The 17,336-nt window shown below is 42.5% G+C and overlaps 2 protein-coding genes across 2 annotated transcripts in view; one reads left to right on the forward strand and one right to left on the reverse strand.

Moving 5' to 3' along the window:
* The window catches only part of CLDN10 (claudin 10), a 57,516-nt gene extending 43,497 nt beyond the window's left edge, over nt 1–14,019 (forward strand). Inside the window, exons 2-5 of the mRNA XM_010578279.1 lie at nt 6,166–6,327; nt 6,493–6,574; nt 12,810–12,917; nt 13,647–14,019. Of these exons, the coding sequence (XP_010576581.1) occupies nt 6,166–6,327; nt 6,493–6,574; nt 12,810–12,917; nt 13,647–13,761 (467 nt within the window). The 3' untranslated portion in view covers nt 13,762–14,019. The remainder of the gene's footprint in view (nt 1–6,165; nt 6,328–6,492; nt 6,575–12,809; nt 12,918–13,646) is intronic.
* A 1,870-nt stretch (nt 14,020–15,889) lies between these two features.
* Nucleotides 15,890–17,336, reverse strand: part of DZIP1 (DAZ interacting zinc finger protein 1) — a 36,823-nt gene continuing 35,376 nt past the window's right edge. The window contains exons 17-18 of the mRNA XM_010578331.1: nt 16,810–16,981; nt 15,890–16,021 (exon numbers count right to left, since the gene is read on the reverse strand). Of these exons, the coding sequence (XP_010576633.1) occupies nt 15,939–16,021; nt 16,810–16,981 (255 nt within the window). The 3' untranslated portion in view covers nt 15,890–15,938. The remainder of the gene's footprint in view (nt 16,022–16,809; nt 16,982–17,336) is intronic.

The following is a 17,336-nucleotide window of genomic DNA, read 5'->3' on the forward strand; positions in this document are numbered from 1 at the left end:
GGAGGCGGCTCCCACGCGGGGTCGTGGGGAAGTGCCCTGCCGTGCCCTGGCAGGTGGCGGCGGCGGGCTGCTGCCGTGGCTCACCCGTGGAAGTGGTTGGGGTTTGGTGGGGTTTTTTCCCCCCTAAAACCCGCTGATTGAGATCGCGTTCGGTGCCCAGGTGTCCCGTTTGGCCTCTCTAGCTGTCACTACCTGCTTTTTTTTTTTTTTTTTTATTTCCCCTCATCGGAAGACTCCGTGCGTGTGGGTTTGACACAAGAAGAATGCAGGCAAATTTCTCGTGCCGATTTATTTCCCGACTGCCGGGGCATTCCTCTTTTTTATGGTTTTGCCAGCCGTGCAACGGTCAGTGGAAAAGAACAAGCCTTGGCGTCATTTTGTTTTCATTAACGTGCCTTTGCTTTTTTTTTTGCTAAGTGGTTATTAACTGGGATGTAATTGCTTCATTGATAAATGGCAGTGTAAAAGCTTGGGGCGGTGAGAGATGCAAAGGTATGTAAAGCAATGCATAGCTGGGCTTGGGTTTAGGGCAGTGTTACTTTGAAACAAAGCTGGGAGTTTTGCTGTAGTGCCTGAAACCAAAGACCGAGTTGGTGCTGCTTTTCTTTCCTGGTTAAGGGGAAACATTTTGCCCTTTAAGGAAGCCCTACTGGGAAACTGGGTCACTGCAGGGAATCTTTACAACTCAACTTTTAGTTGATAAATCTGCACTGATTACGGCTGGTAGAAACAGTGGAAGTGTGCACGGCATCGGTTTATAGCGCCTCAGGAGTGACTGTAAATGAAAGGGAGGAAAGGTTTTTAAAATTATGGCACCTTTTCCAAATTTTTATAGTCATCAACAAACACAATATACAATGTCCTAGTGGCTTTGACACTCGCAAAAAACCTCAGGCCTACTGTTCACAGTCTGGCCAGACACTCCCTTTGCATTAGAGTCCGAGAGTGGATTTTGGTGTGAAAGGTTTGTTTAAAAGGAAAAGAAAGTCTGTTAATCAAATCACTAACAGAGATCGATATTATCATAACAGGGATTAATATTATCATGAAGCTAATTAATACCAGTATCTGGAAACCTTCAGCCTCTGTATGTACAAAGGGCTAAAAGAGGTCAAGATACTAAAAAGGGGTAATGCAGGCAACCCTTAAGCATCACTATTGCAGGATGCTTCCCTTGGATAGAGAAGTACTGTTCCCCAGACATTCTTTTGACCCAGCCCCGTGGTGGCAGAGGGGTTTGCTGGTACCTCCAAAGGGGTGGGAGAGCTGGCTGGCCTCTGTTGGCATCAGTCATCCTATAGCCAAGTGTAGCAGCTGAGATTGTGGTTTCCAGCCTTGGGCAAGGAGCTGTGGTCTGTGTGCAGGCAGGCACAGCGTGATTGCCAGTGCGTAACCTTTCACATCCACCAAATCTATTGTTTAGCTGTTCTTTTAGTTCTGTGTTAATCTGTTTTTGGAGTAAGAAAAGTGTAGTCACAAACAAAGAGTACAGAATTGGGAACATATAAAATTCCCAAAAGAAGAAGAAACTTGACAGCAAGATCCTTACCGCCCCTTCCTCCAAACTCTTGTACATTGAAACCTTGTGTTTTGGGTAAACATGTTCCACTTGCCCAAGGAATGAGTTTCTGAGGCACCTTCTGCACAGTGAAACAGCCATCAGAGCACTAACTCATTTTGGACAGAAGTGAATCCGGAATGCACATCTGGAAGGGCCTTATCCCATCCTCCTGACCAGACTGTTTATCAGTACTGAAAGGTTCTTGGCTTCAGTGTTTCTCAATAACACCTCTGAATGCCATGGGGCCAGATCCTGGTGCCCAGGCATAATGCAAGTGAAAGGAGAGAGAGTAACGTAACCCCCACAGCACAGGCCAGGCAAGCTGGGACAGGGCGGAGGGGCAGCCACCACAGTCAAGGTGCTTTCAGTAGCTAGCCTAGCCCAGACTCGCCTCCTCGCAGTTACAGAACCCGTTAGCACCTGACAGTGGCTGTGTATGTCCCCTTTTCACCCTAACCCTTCCCCGGCGCAGGAGCATACTTTGGGGTTGCAGCGCGTCACGCATAGCTTAGAAGGATTTGTATGTCAGCACGAAACTGAATCTGCCTCAGCCCTCAGGTAGCCTCTCCCTTCCCTCCTCTTCCTCTTTGCACAGACTTACGTGGTTAAGCTGGATCCCATTCCCTGTGATCGGGAACGTGGGAACTTCCTCACTTCATCCTCTGGTGGGAGACTCAGAAGACACAAGAAGGGGCAGATCTGGCTTCCCGTTTTCCCCGAAGTGTTTGTGAGCAGAAACAATAACCCTGTAGAGATACAGGTAGTGATAATATGTTGCTCTCCTTGAAACGGTAGGGCAGGACAGGGAAATTGCTAGAAAAAATTTTGTCATCCCAGCGAAAGGTGGCTCCGCTCCACTCCTTCCTCACAGAGCTGGAGAGGATTTGCCTCACAGAGCAGTTCCTCTTCTATGGAAATGTTTTTTTTGTCAAATCAGAAACGTCTGAGTTTTGCTGGACTTCTTGTCTGGAGAGACTGCGCAGGGATGCCAGAGTATCAGAGGCAAAACGAGGGGATAAGAAATCGGGGTAGCACCATGCCTGTTGCGGGGGCTCTCCTGTGGGTGCAGGAGAAGTCCTTTCTTCTTCAGAAGCAGTGTCATCGTTTGGGTCAGGAGTGATCCGGAGATCATTTCCTGTTACCCTTGGTTTGGTTTGCATCAGGGAGTGGTCTTGGACTGTGCTCCCCAGATGGCTGTCGGGTGGCACGGCAGCGGGGCTGCCCCGACGGCTTTCAGGCCATCGCTCCACACGAGCGGCCGCCAGAGAAAATTGCATGTGATGCCCTTCTACCTTTATGCATTCCTATACAAGAAATTAATGTGGCCAGCACTAGTTAAAGGGCTCAACCTCCCACATTCTGTATGCAAGCAGAAATATTCTTGTTGTCTGTGGGACTTGCAGTCATTTCGGGTTTACGTTTGTGTGCTACTGGTCATAGGTGGAAACTTGGTGATGAAACTACCTCCCCAAAAGAGGACGTATCAGTTTCTGTGTTTCCAGCGGTGGATCCGATGACTTTTTGCAAGAACAGAGCTGAACAAAAATTTACTAATGAGCTAAAAGAGGGTATTAGAGCTTAGAAAAACATACAAAAGCAATGGGTGTGTACTTTTAGAAGGAATCTGCGCTGTATCTGTAAGGCAACCTCTTATACTTCAAATGATGTAGACTGCAAGGTACCACCAGAGGCATTTATTGTGAAAGTGACAGTCCCCAGAACTTTGCATATATATTTTTTTATGAGTGTCACATGACATGAATGTATGAATTCCTCCTAACTCTTGGTGAGCATCAAAGGCAAGTGTGAGAGCAGTGAGGCAAGAAAGATGAAGATCTAACAAGATTAATTTGAATGCAAGACAAAATGCATTTGTTTTAAAAAAAACCCAACCACCTTGAAATAGGTTTCTCTTGGAATGCTGCTAAACATGACTTTATGAGTAATGCATGTTTGTCTGCTTGTCTGTTTAAAACATACGGCTTTTTGTTGCTTGGGAGCTTCATTTGGGTGGTTAATGTGTACATGACAAGCTTCCTACAGGAGTAGGTGCAAATACAATAAACATTTGGAAAGGGGATGGTCTTTGGTCTTGAGTGGAGGAGCGTGAAGAAATAGGCAGCTCCCCTTTACACTTCTCTGCATTATAAGCCTTGGTAAGCAATATAATGTTCTTGCTTTCTAGGAAGCAAAGAAAAAGTTTAGTTACTCTTACACTCAACTGCTATACATAGTTTTAACCTAGGGTCCATCTGGAGGAGGCTGGATTTGGTGAAAAGGTTGATTTCACCCTTTCATGCTTCCTAATGCTCCAGTAAGCCTAGTGGGACTAACAGAGTCTTCTGCTCTTCCACATTACAGGTGTAGATTGTGATTTTTTTTTCATACATTTTGTTTTAAAAATGTGTGCCAGTTGGATGACTGCTGTGGTGAACTGAAACAAGTCCCGCTGTGGCTGGCCTGCCCAATTCAGTGAAATATTTAGTGAGGAAGGTTATTCATTCAGCAGAACTGAGCAGTCTTCCCCCTCATGCTGTTTATAATTGAAAATGATTTCTGGGTGAGTGAGTTAATTATTTCCTGCTGTCTCACTACCCTCTACCTATTCTAAAACTGTGTATTGACCTTCAGGAATAGCTGAATTTCAGCCCTGTGGTTCCTAGCATATGCTGGTTATTTTGGTTGGGGTGAATATTTACTGTTTCTCCTAGGAGGTTCAGACATAAATAAAAGTTTAGAGGACCTCCGGGTAAATATGTTCATGGTTCAGCACTTTAATGTGTCAATTAGCTACTAACAGTGTCAATAAATTGGATCTGTCAAAAAGAATAGCTTCCTTGCCAGTCTTCATCTCCCGCTTTACCTGTGTGCTACAAGAAATACATTACACACCACCGAAAGCAGTAAAAGCCAACTTTTCCATGCCTATAGCAAAAATTAACAAAGCAAGACTGCTTTCTTCAGACTTGGGTCTTGCCCAAATGACTCTCTTATTTTCCAACATGCAAGTTGTATGACAGTTATTTCAGTGACTATTGTATTTCTTTAGCAGGTGGGCTACAGAAGCATGTTGCAAATGAAAGAAGGCTGTATGCATGCCAACAGATGTAGATAAATGCCAGCAGGTTGCATTTGCAGACCTGTGGCACAGCACCTAAGTTCGGTAGGACTGATAAAATGGGGTGTTACATGCTACAAATTGCTTCTTGTGTGCTGCCTGTTGCACAAAGCTGTGAATCAACGGGCTTTTTTAAAACATTGTTCAAACACAGAGCGGTCATCCTGGAGCTGGTATACCTCCACCAGCGGCTAAAGCGGGTGGCAGTAGGGAGAGTGGAAGGTGGCCAAGCGTCAGTGGTAGCCATCTGCAGGTCAAGGACCTCCCAGCCAGACACAGATTTCTCCTTACTGAATGCATCCAGTCTCTTTTTGAATCTCTGTAAACCTTTAACACCCACATAACCTGTGGAAAGGAGTTCCACAACTTCGTTACATGAACAAGTGCACTTTTTGTTTTGAATCTCCTGCCTTCTGTTTTCATTAGATGTCCTTTAGTTGCTGTTTTAATACATTCATTTACTATACATTAAAGACTTCTATGCAGGGTGGTTTTTTGTTGTTTATTTGCTGTTACATAAAATTTGGTGTAATAGGCAATGAAAAGATGGTTTAGCTCTCAACGCTTCCACCCGCTGGAGATCAAAGTGGAAAGAACGAATACCCTAATAGTGGAAGTGCATTTTTATTTTAAATGAGATGCAACAACAGGTTATAAAGAAAAACATCTTGTGATGGTTATTCAGCTGTGTAAGATTGCAGTGTTCCACCCGGTAAACAGCGATATGAGATTACCACAGTCTTTCAATTACAAGATATTCTCGGAAGGGAGAAGAGGCCAAGCAACCCATCGTCCTGCTGAAAGGCCCTGCCCCTGGGAGGTCCAGCTCTGAGCAGCTTCAGCCAGCACAGCAAAATTGTGTGTGGCTAAAAGCCAGCTGCAAGCCGTTTGTCCAGGCTTAATTATGGCAGTGATTCGTTTTATCTCAAAGGGCTACTGCTGCCTATCAAGCTGAGCACGCGTTTGAGTTCCTTGCAGAATGAGGGCCTTCTTGGCGGATCCAGATCAAATCAGTGGGATATCCAGGCAGGGCCAGGACCCCAGCCGGGGTCAGTGCTGCCAACCTGCTGCCAGTTGTAGTGCATCTGCGACACACACGCGCAACAAGACTGGTGTGTGAGACTTGCTTTGCGTGCACAGAGTGGCTCTGCAACCTGCGACAGCCGCTGTGTGGACTACATAGAGTTGCTCTTCAGAACCTCACGGGTACAACCTCTTGCAGATACTGTACCCAATGCCACGGGATTATTTTTTGCAGCCCTGAATGCCATAGTATGTTTCTTATGAGCTGGGCTCAGGTGATGATGCCCTGTGAAGAGCATACATCACCTAGAAGAATACACGCAGTGGTAAGGTGACATTACTCCAGCCAAGGTCTGATTTGGTTGCGATAGTGAATGCCTAATGCTGCACAGAGCAGGAGGAACTACAGCGAAACCCATTGTGGTCCCAGTTCTCACGTTAGCCTTACTCTTTCTCACCTCAGGTTACATCCAAGCCTGCAGAGGACTGATGATCTCCGCTGTCTGCCTGGGCTTCTTCGGTGCCATTTTTGGACTGGTTGGGATGAAGTGTACAAAAGTCGGAGGCTCTGATCAGACTAAAGCAAAAATAGCTTGTTTAGCAGGACTGATCTTCATACTCTCTGGTAAATATACCTTATTTCTCTTAAGTTTGCATATTTGAAGTCATACCAGAACTGCTTCTTTTCTGCAGAAATCTGCGCACAATTCTCCATGACTTCAATGGCTTCAGGGTCAGCCCCAAAGCTCTTCTGCTGGCTCCACTGAATGGTTTGTCTTATGCTTTTCAGGGTTGTGCTCTATGACTAGTTGTTCCCTGTATGCAAACAGGATTACGTCTGAGTTCTTTGATCCTTCTTTTGTTGCACAAAAGTAAGTACTTTCCTATACCCATAAATCTTTCAAAGAAGTAGACCTTAAGTTTCATACTGTGCACCACAGCCCATTTAGACAGAAAGCAGATGCTTCTCCTGTTGGGCAGAGAAGGAGAGTGGGCTGCGGTTTTATTTAATCATATTTTCTAACTGGAGTAACCGTGTGCTGAAATTTAATGAATGAACACCTTCCTGTACAGTGATTGCTCTGTAATCTTTGTGCCCAGGCTTATTGCGGCTCGGCAGGGTTCTGTCCCGCTTGCCACAGAGCCAGTGGGGTTAATCAGGAGCAAAGCTTGCATTTATGTCAGAGATGCAGCAAAAAGATCGCACAAGACAGAGGCGCTCATTAGATGCATCATTCAGCAGGAAAGGAAGAAAATTATTTCCTTGAGCTTTTGATAGAAGGTGGTTTCCACGAAGGTGTCGAGCACTGCGCAATCTTGACTCCTCCTGAAGAGAGGTTTCTGCAGGCTCTGTGGACTTTTTGCTGACAGATTTTCAAATCCAGATTATTGAAATTTGGGTCATAAACCTTATCATAACCTGCGATTTTATAAGCGCTAACATAAATGCTTTGACTATACTTGTAATTTAATTTAAGGGAGCGAGTGTTTATAGAATTGCAGGATCCACACCAGAAATAATGAGCATCCCTAAAGACTCCCTCTAAAGCGGTGCAAGTTCTCAGGACCTACAAAGGCAGCAGTTCACGAACTAGTGCTTGGATTTTGGATTCACATCTTAACTACCAAGTCTGAAAACGTTGGTTGTAAATTATAGCATCATAGACATTCCTGTTTTGGCTTCTTACATAATGTAATGTTATCTTTAAAGGCAAGGATTTCAAAGTTTTCTCGGTGGTGATTCCAGGATATGTCAAGCATTGGGTATACATTTCCCTGAGACCCAAGTAAGGGCTCAGTAAGGAACCCTGAGCCTTTCCGTTTCACCTTGATAGAAGGAAAATGGTCTGAATAAATAACATTAACTGGATCCATGTTTGCAGTAGGGCTGACACTGCTCCTCCTGTCTTGAAGACAAGTTCCTATTAGTTTCCTGCATAGTTCTGCTATAGTTTCTGCTTGTTTGATACGGTGTGGACAGGATCCAAAGGCCTCCAAAAGAAACAAGGATGTGAGGTGAAGAAAATGGAGCCTGGCTATATAGCCAGAAGTTAATTATTCATCAGGCTTACTGTTCTTAATGAAAAATACCATGGTTGTTGCCAGAAGTCCCTTTCCTACACTGTATTCCTACACTCTTCTGCTGCAAAAGAGCAGGCAGACCTCACAGCTGAGTTTTACTGTGAGGGAATGAGAAATCCAGTTTAAATATCAAAATAGAGGTAGTAAAACATCCTCTGCAGAAATTACCTTTTTCCTGAACAACCAGCATAGCTCAGCTGTGGGCACACATAATCACGACTGCAAAGATAAAGGCAGAGAGGAAAGCCAGAAGTTGTAATTTGAGTTGTGCACAGTGTATGTAGCTCATGCAATGACCTTGTGTCAGATTAAGCTAATGGTGGCATTCGACTCCTTTCTCTCTCAACCAATGTAAAATAGGTTGGAGTAATGTATTTCGTTGTCGTCTGTGAACTCTTACTTCGATATGCATTGCAGAAGCATTTAATATGCTTTGCTCGTATATTGTGGAAATTTGGCATTGGCTTTTCACTGGGAGAGGGTTTCAACCATTCACCTTTTACTGCACATTTCTCTCCTGAAGTTATTCTGGCAGTGTCAAAGACACGCTTTAGATACTGTTAGTGGAAAACAAATGACACAAGATGTTTAGCATCATCTCAGCTGTCGGAATTTCCCTCCAGCCTTCTGCATTTGGAAGAGGCACCCTGAGTATGTATGGGTGCAGGAGGAATCAGAGACCTGCCTGAAGCTGTTGCCCAAAAGACTTCTGGTTTGAATTATGTACCTAAGTGAGGAATGACAGGCACCATGGGAACACCCTAAAACCTGCCTTACTTAGAAAGAAATCTTAGGCTGGACTTTAAGTCCCAATGTGATAGTTTGCATTGCCAATTTAAAACAGCTCCAGAGAAGTTGCTTGACCCTACATAATAATATGGGTAGAATCTTGGGGACAGCACAGGACGCCTTGGTGCTTGCAGCCAAGATGGATTTCATTTTTCTTCAGATACCTCTAACGGGAAAATCTGTGCTTCTGTTTTGCTGTCTTGCTAACGTTGCTCCCACAACTTCTCTTAGGAAACTATTTTGTCACTTTACTACTTCTAATTAAAAAAAAAAACCCTCTTATAGTCTTTATCCTTTTTGTCTCTTGCCACAGTTTGAACTCCATCGTCATGATCATTCTTACTGATGAATAGGGTTAGTTTATCCAAATTATCTGACTAACTTCCCATTCTCTTTTATAGAGAATTGTTGCCCTTTGTCTTTCTTGTCTCTGAATTGATTGTGCACAGTTCACACGGGCCCTCTTTCCACCGTCCTGCTGTTACATTTGAATCTATTTTTCATTTTCCAAGAATCTTAAGAATTAGACATTCAAAATGTGTATTTCCCTTGGGTAGTTGTGCTGATTCAGTAAGTAGGTAGGTATGTCCTTTACATATGCTGACATCCAGCTGGCTAATGAGGCTTCCACTGGTTTGCTTGGAAGTTTACTTCACGGTCCCAATGTATGTAACTACTAGAATATTTTTCTTCTATCTATACTGATATTGTACTTTCTTTCTTTCTTTCACTGAATTCTGCCTCCCTGGATTACAGCAAAAAATCTGCTTTTAGCCTGCTTGGTCAGCGTAGTTGAATGTGGCTTTCAGTTCTCTGCAGTGGAATTCTCATAGTCCTCAGTGGTCACCACCTTTAAGCCTCTTCATCAATGTTGCGCTCCTCCCTGAGCTACCAGCGATCTCCAAGTGATCTCTAATCAGATTGATTTCACTGATCGGAGACAGTGGATACGCAGCCACAGACTTCGGAGAGCGGCTGCTTTGGTTCTTGCAACAAAGAATTATGACAAGAGAAGAGTGTGTTTCCCGCAAAGATTTTAATGATAAAGTGGGAAGGGAAAAACAGCAAGTGCAGAAATTTCTTCTAAAAAAGCCTATCTCCTTTTTTTTCCATTTTTTCTGGAGGTACCATTGTATGTAAGGGGTTTTTCATATGGTAAGGTTTTTTTACATATTGCATTTTGATGGGAGTTTAGGGTTGCCTTCTTAAATGCTGAAAAGATGGATTGGATAAAATCCAGGGAGCCATACACAGGTTGATACACAACTGAAAATTTAAAGTTTTCCTCATAAGCACCAGTGTAAATCAGAAAGTTTTTTGATCTGTTTAAAGATGTGGAGGAAAGACCAGTTAGGCCATCTCTGCAACTTATTAACCTAGCAGCATGGCAGTCACCCCAGAAGGGTCCATATATGCAATTGTTTATACATGTTATAGTAACAAATGTTGCTTAAAAAGTAACAATCAGATTACAGTTAACAATTAAATCGGTAACAATCAAAAAGTAAAAAGACAAACAATCACAAGAACAAAGGCTGGACCCCATGTCTTCTTTCCCAACTAGTAGGCAACAGTCAGGTAACCCTTTTCTACCCAGTTAAACCCAATGTAATCTTGATTTCTTTATACAGCTGAAGAGCTTCAGGAGGGGAGATGGCAATTGGTCACCTTATCCCTCTCACATTAGCCTCTGGCCAACTATTTAATGTTGTTAGATGGAAATGTGGAAACAAGCTTGTGTTTCCCACTTTCTAGGCAAATGGTGTTGGCAAGTAAGTTGTTACAGCGACAGCCTTCCTGGGTCTTGGTCCAGCTGTGTTCTCCAGCACAGCGGTGGTCTGTGCCGACTTTTGTGGGGAGCCTAACCCTGGTCCATGTACCTTAGATGTGCTCTGGCAGTACCTGCGGGGATGGAGGGATCCCCAGGATGGGGTTTACCTCATATTGGAGTTAGTCACTTTGATCTGCCTTTACAACTCGCTAAAAATATGCCTTGAGGGTGTTTTAGAAGTGTACTTTGTGTGTATTTCTTGCGTGTTGACTATAACGGGATCCTAGGTGATGAGCTCTGATGTAGATATTTGCTTCTAATCAGGAAACCCCCAGACCTTGAACAGACAGAAATCTGCTCAAGTCTTGTGAAAACCGTAGCACATGGTTGGAAAATGTGAGCATGGTTAGAATTAAAGCTTTACAGGTTTGGCAGATTTTGAAGTCAAATGGGGCTGGGTGCAGAGTTTTCCAGGGTAACAGGCAGCTGAGCTGTGGTTTCCGGCAGTTTAATTTGGGAGTTGGGTGCCTAAGTCCCACACTGGGTATGGAGAACGTTTGGGGGAATCTGATCCTTTTTTAGCAAGGGATGATAAATAAAAACTCTGCTTGGATAACGTGAATGGAAAATGAAAAAGAAACCTAGAAGTTAGAGCACTAGTGGGGCCATGAAGAGTCAGGTGCAAGTCCTCACAAAGTGTCCTACCTCTGAGCTCCAATGTCTCCGTCTCTGTCTGGCAGTGAGTCCCCGAGTCAGAAATGACTTGAACCTGGGTGTCCATAGCATCTAGCACTGATATCCTAAGTGTGGCTTTTTCTCCTCATGTGACTCTCTTTAAGCCTGTGCTTGACCTCTGATTAGAGTCTCAAGAAAACATGGAAAAGTGATTTTTTTTCTTCTCCAGCCAGTGTTCACCCTCTTGTGACCTATTATAGAAGTCGCTATATCATTTTCTGGGTGTCTGAGCTCACAGGCAATTTTTGAGTGTTTTCGCAGCGTCATCTTTGTAAAGATACAAGTTCTGTAGAACAGCTTACAGGTGTTTTCAGTTATGTATTTCAGCTAATGTGAAATTAGGATCTGTTCACATGGAAATGTTCAGAACTAGCTAAAAAGTGTGTGACTGCACAGTCTTTCAGTTGCACAGGCAGGCTGTCAAGCAGAGGCTTTCATTCCTCACCAGAGCTTACAAGAAAAAAAAAAAATCTTCCTAACAAAGGCTTGAACAGCACAGCCACCTGACCGATGACTACGGCTGGGTGGGGGGGCAGGGGCCCGTGTTTTCAGTGCAGGATCCTAGGAGTCCAGAGGAGATCAAGGTTTCCTCTAGGAGGAACTGGAGCAAAGAAGAAGGAGCAAGAGACACACTGTCCTAATAGGGAGGAGTGAGAGACTCTGGAGACTGCTGGGCCTGAGGTCTAATGCAGGTCATCCTGAAAGCGTTTTAAAGAGCAGTACCTCAGGTAAAGAGCTGAGGAATGGAGCAAGCCATGGCTTGCTGCTCATCTTGAAGCTCCAGAGAACATGGGTGCTAAGCTCGAGCAGGGGAGGGAAAAGAATCTCTTCTTTTCCTTCATTTACTATTGTTGCATTAGAAACCTGGACTTACCCGTGTGTGATAATGCTCCTAAAGCACCACCATCTCCTCTCAGCGTCAAACTGAACAGTTTCTGGCTGCAAACAATTTGCGACTGCCCCGAGCGGCACAGGGCACCATTGCTGGTGACGTGGAACAGTGTCCAAGGGCTCGGAGGGGAGCAGTGTCTTCCAGCCTGAATCCAGCCATACGGACTAGAGAAGCAGAAAGTCGCGGGCACATGCATGTGTGCACACATCTACATCTGCATATGCGTGCATATACGGACATATCTGTATATGCATATATCAGATACATCTGTATATGCATATATTGCACGTTTGTGTATATATATGTATATTGCATATGCATATTATATATATGTACAAAACCCTCATGTTTTAAGCAGGCTGGAGCGTGGCTAGAGAGGGAGAGAGGTCCTGGGAGCCAGAGGGGAGAGTTAGGGAGAGGTGTAGGCAGCAGCTCTAGTTGCCGGCTCAGCAAAAGCCCCAGTCCAGCTTGGGAGCCAAGGGGACCCTGGAATGGTCCAAGGGGACAGGAGCTGTGTGCTGGAAAACGGGCCAAAGAATCATGTAACCCCACAGCCAAGCAATCCAGGAGGAGATGGGGGAAAAGCCAGGCACGCCGGCTGGCTGCGCGGGGACGTAAGCATTGCCTAAGTGTACTGCAGGGACACAGTTTGCCTCCCAAGTAAGAGGGAAATAACGAAAAGAATGTGGGTTAACGGCAGAGCTGCTGATTTTGCGATGAATAATGTGTATGTCAATGGATGGTAATTCAGGAAAAAATAAAATTTAGTTTTTATTCTGAAAAAAGCCTGTTAAATCCATGCTCTCTTTTGTTAAACCCATTTATTAACTTCCTGTAGGTATGAATTAGGAGCAGCTTTGTTCATTGGATGGGCTGGAGCTTCACTCTGCATAATTGGTGGCAGTATATTCTGCTTCTCAATAGCTGAAAACAGTAATTCTCCAAGGTAAAACACAAGTTGTACTTATTGAAAGAAATCAGTACTAGTGCATTTGTACCCGCTATATGTATGCAGTTTGATTACTTTTCCAAAATACTTTGTAGTGAAGTTAAGAAAAAGATTGTGTGGATGAGAGAAAATAATGGCATTTAAGAATAATACTCTGTCCATCATTAATGTAATTAAGAAAAGCTATTGACTCAGAACAAATACTTGTGTTATGTATACTTCATAAATTTACTACAGCTGGAAAAAACCATATTCACTGATGCAGGAAAAGTGGTCAGGTCATTTTACAGGTGTGAATAGACAAGTTTCTTTAATCCCAAATCATCAGATCAAAAGTCAGAGACGTGAAGGACAGCGGTGGTGGCAGTGGGACCTCCAGCAGCAGAAGAGGGGTGATAACGAACGGGTGCAGCTGGAGGGAGTAACTATTCACCTAGGACTTGCCACAACCTAAATATTTCATGACTGGGCCCTAATTTACTTAGCTGTGAACAAGGAATACGCTTTTATAGAAAAGCGAATTGCAAAGAGAGGTGCTGGAGGGGGAATGTCAAACCAGAATGAGACCACACAAGGAAGGAAGGTGTCCCCCCACCCCCTCCCCTAAAATTTATAGGTACATTCCTATACGTTTCTTCTAGTTTTATATTACTATAATGCTTGGATGCAGAGATGTTACCTGTCTGTGGAATGAGCTGTAACTGGTTGATTTTCTTTTCTTTACAGGAGGGGTTATGCATATAATGGAGCCACATCTGTGATGTCTTCTCGTACAAAGGTCCACAACAGCGTCCCAGACAAAACCCCACCAAAGCACTTTGACAAGAATGCTTATGTTTAATTGTACTGTTGGAAGATTCAAAGCATTTTAAAAATGAGTTTGTATGTTTCATTCAGAGTGATTTCTCCCCCTACCCCAACGTACTTACCACTAAGACAATGACTTTTTAAAACATTAAATTGCAGCTTTTTACATATTGATGTAAATTTTATTATATAATATTTTAAGATTGATGTTGGTATTGTAAAGTTTATACCTGGAAATCATGAACTGATGTTGCTTTCTTGAAAAAAATAAATGAGGTATTTAACAATTCAGTATGTCAATGGCTTATGGGAATGGCATCACACACATCATATTGACTGCAGGCATCACTGCAACTGTTTCTGAAATGGGTTCAGTACTGGACAAAACAGCCATCCTCTGTGCAGGTTAACATGTAAAATATCTCACCACTGATTAGCAGTGACATTGGAATTGCAGAGCACATCATAACTGCAGCACCAGACGACACCAGTCAGTGGGAATCAGCAGGCTTTTATCTTCCTCATCACATTGGTGGGGTGGAAGAACGTGCAACCTTGTCAATTCTGTGCCATAGTAATAATAAGAGATTGGGTGAAGTGAAAATAAGTATGGGATTTGGGGAGGCAGGAGCAGGTACAAAGAAGAGCCAGGGCCAGTTGTTACAGGAACAGTCACTAGAGAGGGTCTTGCACGGCCTAAGAAGAAAGCACGCACAAGAAGAATGCATGCCTGATCGTGAGGTTTCATGTGCATGGCGGGCAGAGCAAAGGTTGAGGGAGGCTACAGCCCGTGGGGAGTTTTGTGGTGGGCGAGACAAGGCTCGGAGACAGTTCTTGCATTCTGCATTTGCTTTGTGCCACTGGGCTCCCGCCCTGCCTCAGCACTCACCCGGGCTGGCGTCAAGTCACTTCCAGGGCATTGGTTTGGTTCTCTCCTGCTGGGCAGGGCGCTGGGACACCTTCGGCTCCAGAATGGCTCCGAGCCACTGGGTTACAGAAGGGAAGGAAAAACCCCAGGCAATACCAGCTGGCCTGCTCCGCCAGTGACATTCCTGAAGGGCTGACCAAATACAATCGGGCAATAATAGATAATCCTGAATTAGTTACAACAGTTCAAAAATTCAGCCAGTACTTTTTTTACCAGTCCATAGAAATGTGATGGCTTTTGAGGGAATATTTGTACGATGAGTCAATAAAATGAGATCAGAGATTATGAATAACCACAAAACGCTTTCTAGACTGAGACCCTAAAATCAGGCACAAACTCAGGTCTGTCTTGAGGCTTGAACTGATGGACCCTTGGAATTTCAATACATTGGTTATTTTGGGACAAAGGTGTAAACATAAAAAATGAGTAGTCCTATTTAATAATGGCACAGTATGATGGAAAAGGTTTTGTATCTGATACCATCTGAAATACATCAGAACTACAAAGCCATTCAAGGTTCTTTTATTTTTGTATTTCATTTAAGTCAAAACACTATTGTGTTTTTTAAAGAAGGCAGCCAATATGGACAAAACAGAAATATGAAAAGTATTTCCACAATGGCAGGCCAGTGCTTTCCTCACCTTAGCTTGATGGGGTTTTTTCCAGTTTTTGTGCTTTTCTGTTAACTAAGACTCAACTCCAATACAAAAAAAAAAACAAAACAACTTCCCCAAATAGGAGGCATTTAATAATAACTAGTTTTATAGCTGAGGCCTTTTATTCTTTTCATTTGGTGTTTATTGTAAACAATGGTAGAAACTTAACATTTTAATACATGGAAATATTTTCTTTAAAATGTTCAAAATTTTATATAAAGTTTATGATAAAATACAAGAAAATATGCATTAAAAAATTTTATAAAGTAATACTCTGCGGTAAATTCTGTTCATTGGTTAACAGGCTTCCTTGCAAGACCAGTTTCAATCTTTAATGTAAACATTAGAGGCAAAATTTTCACCTCAGTGAAATCAAAGAGACTTTCACCATTGAATTCATGAGAAAGAAGCATTAACTCTCAATTTCCAGACAGACATAGCCAGTAATGCATATATTAATATTCTTTTTTCAAATTCAGGACTGAAAGACACAAGAGCTCTGTAAACAGTATTCCTTGTTATTACATGACCAATATGAGAAATTAATACGAAATACTTCATGTTTTCAACCACGTTTTCAACCCCAACAGAACCCCAAAGCAGTGCCTCCCATCAGGAATGCAACAATTATATATCTGAAGAATCACTCCAATCTGTTACAGTGACTAAGCTGCTTTTTAACGTGCTTGTATTATCAGCTTCATGAAGGCCTGTTAAAAGAACAAAAAAATATTAACAATTATTAATACTATTTTGGGGGTATTTTTACTTTGTATTTATCTATGAGATAGAATCACATGCTATGTGAGCAAACACCTGTGGACTTCAGGAAGTCCAGAATTTCAACCAGTGAGGAAATTACAAGTGTTGATAATATGAAGGCTGTTCCTGTCACAGAATACAATGCACAGGACAAGCAGTCAGTGTCAATATTACTTTCCCTTTAAAAATAACCTTAAGTATGTTTATGTAACTGACACAGCTTTAACCTTTATGTATATTGAAATGTTAGGGCTAGAAACTACTATATAAGTTCTATGTAAGGTTGAGGCTATTATTTTACCAGTAGTTCAAATATTTATCTCAGCCTGGTAGGTCACTTAGACATCTTGAACAAACCTGAAATTTTATTATTATTCTCAAGACAAAGTAAGAAAGTTTCCCTCCTCCCTTAATTGTGGGAAGGGATTAAAAAAAATCCTGGATGATTAATTTTTAAGATGAGGTTGAAGCCCAATAGTACCGTATGTTTTAAAATCTCAAATTTAACTTTCTTGGCACCTCTGTATATTTATGTGTGTGTGTTGTTTAAGTATGTATCATAAATATCATATATGATATTTACATGACATAAAACCAAGCATACAGTTTTTCTTACTTGTTCTTTTCTTACAAAATACCATATATTGAATTACAATGTGTGATACACTATACTTAAGTTGTCTTCCAGGTTTGTCAGTTGCTTAAGGCTTATAACGCAGAAGTATGAATATGTTACCTTCCTCCTTTGGTACACTTGTCTTCGGAAGACCCCATGCATGTACCACAGATGCAGCATTTGACTCATTTTTCTGAACTGTCAATGCCTTCTGACCTCTACCATCTTTCATCAATAAAAAGTCTTCTTCTACTGATGATATATCCCAATCATCTTCATCAACTTCTGTGAACTAACAGGGAGAAGAAAAAACATGCATTTTTCTTCTGTCCGTTCAAGTTGTGCTGAAATCTTCCATAAACTCAACACTGTAAAACTGCTAAAGAAAAAGGCACTGGCACACAGCCTTTATGACATCTATCACCACAGTTTTAAAATCCACATAATTCAACTACCTAAATTATATTAATTCACTATTATAGTTCCAAAACTAAAAGTGGGGGTTTTTTAAGTCAGGAATTGCAAAAGTTAAAAGTTCTGTCAGTTCTATAACTGGCAGAAACCTATGTTTTCAGGTATTACATGTTTAACTTAAAAAAGGATCGTCTTTTCTGGGATATTAGCTATTCCAATGAGATAGAAAGTCC

This window comes from Haliaeetus leucocephalus, unplaced genomic scaffold (assembly GCF_000737465.1).
Source record: "Haliaeetus leucocephalus isolate CR32 unplaced genomic scaffold, Haliaeetus_leucocephalus-4.0 Scaffold626, whole genome shotgun sequence".
In the NCBI taxonomy this organism is placed as follows: Eukaryota; Metazoa; Chordata; class Aves; order Accipitriformes; family Accipitridae; genus Haliaeetus; species Haliaeetus leucocephalus.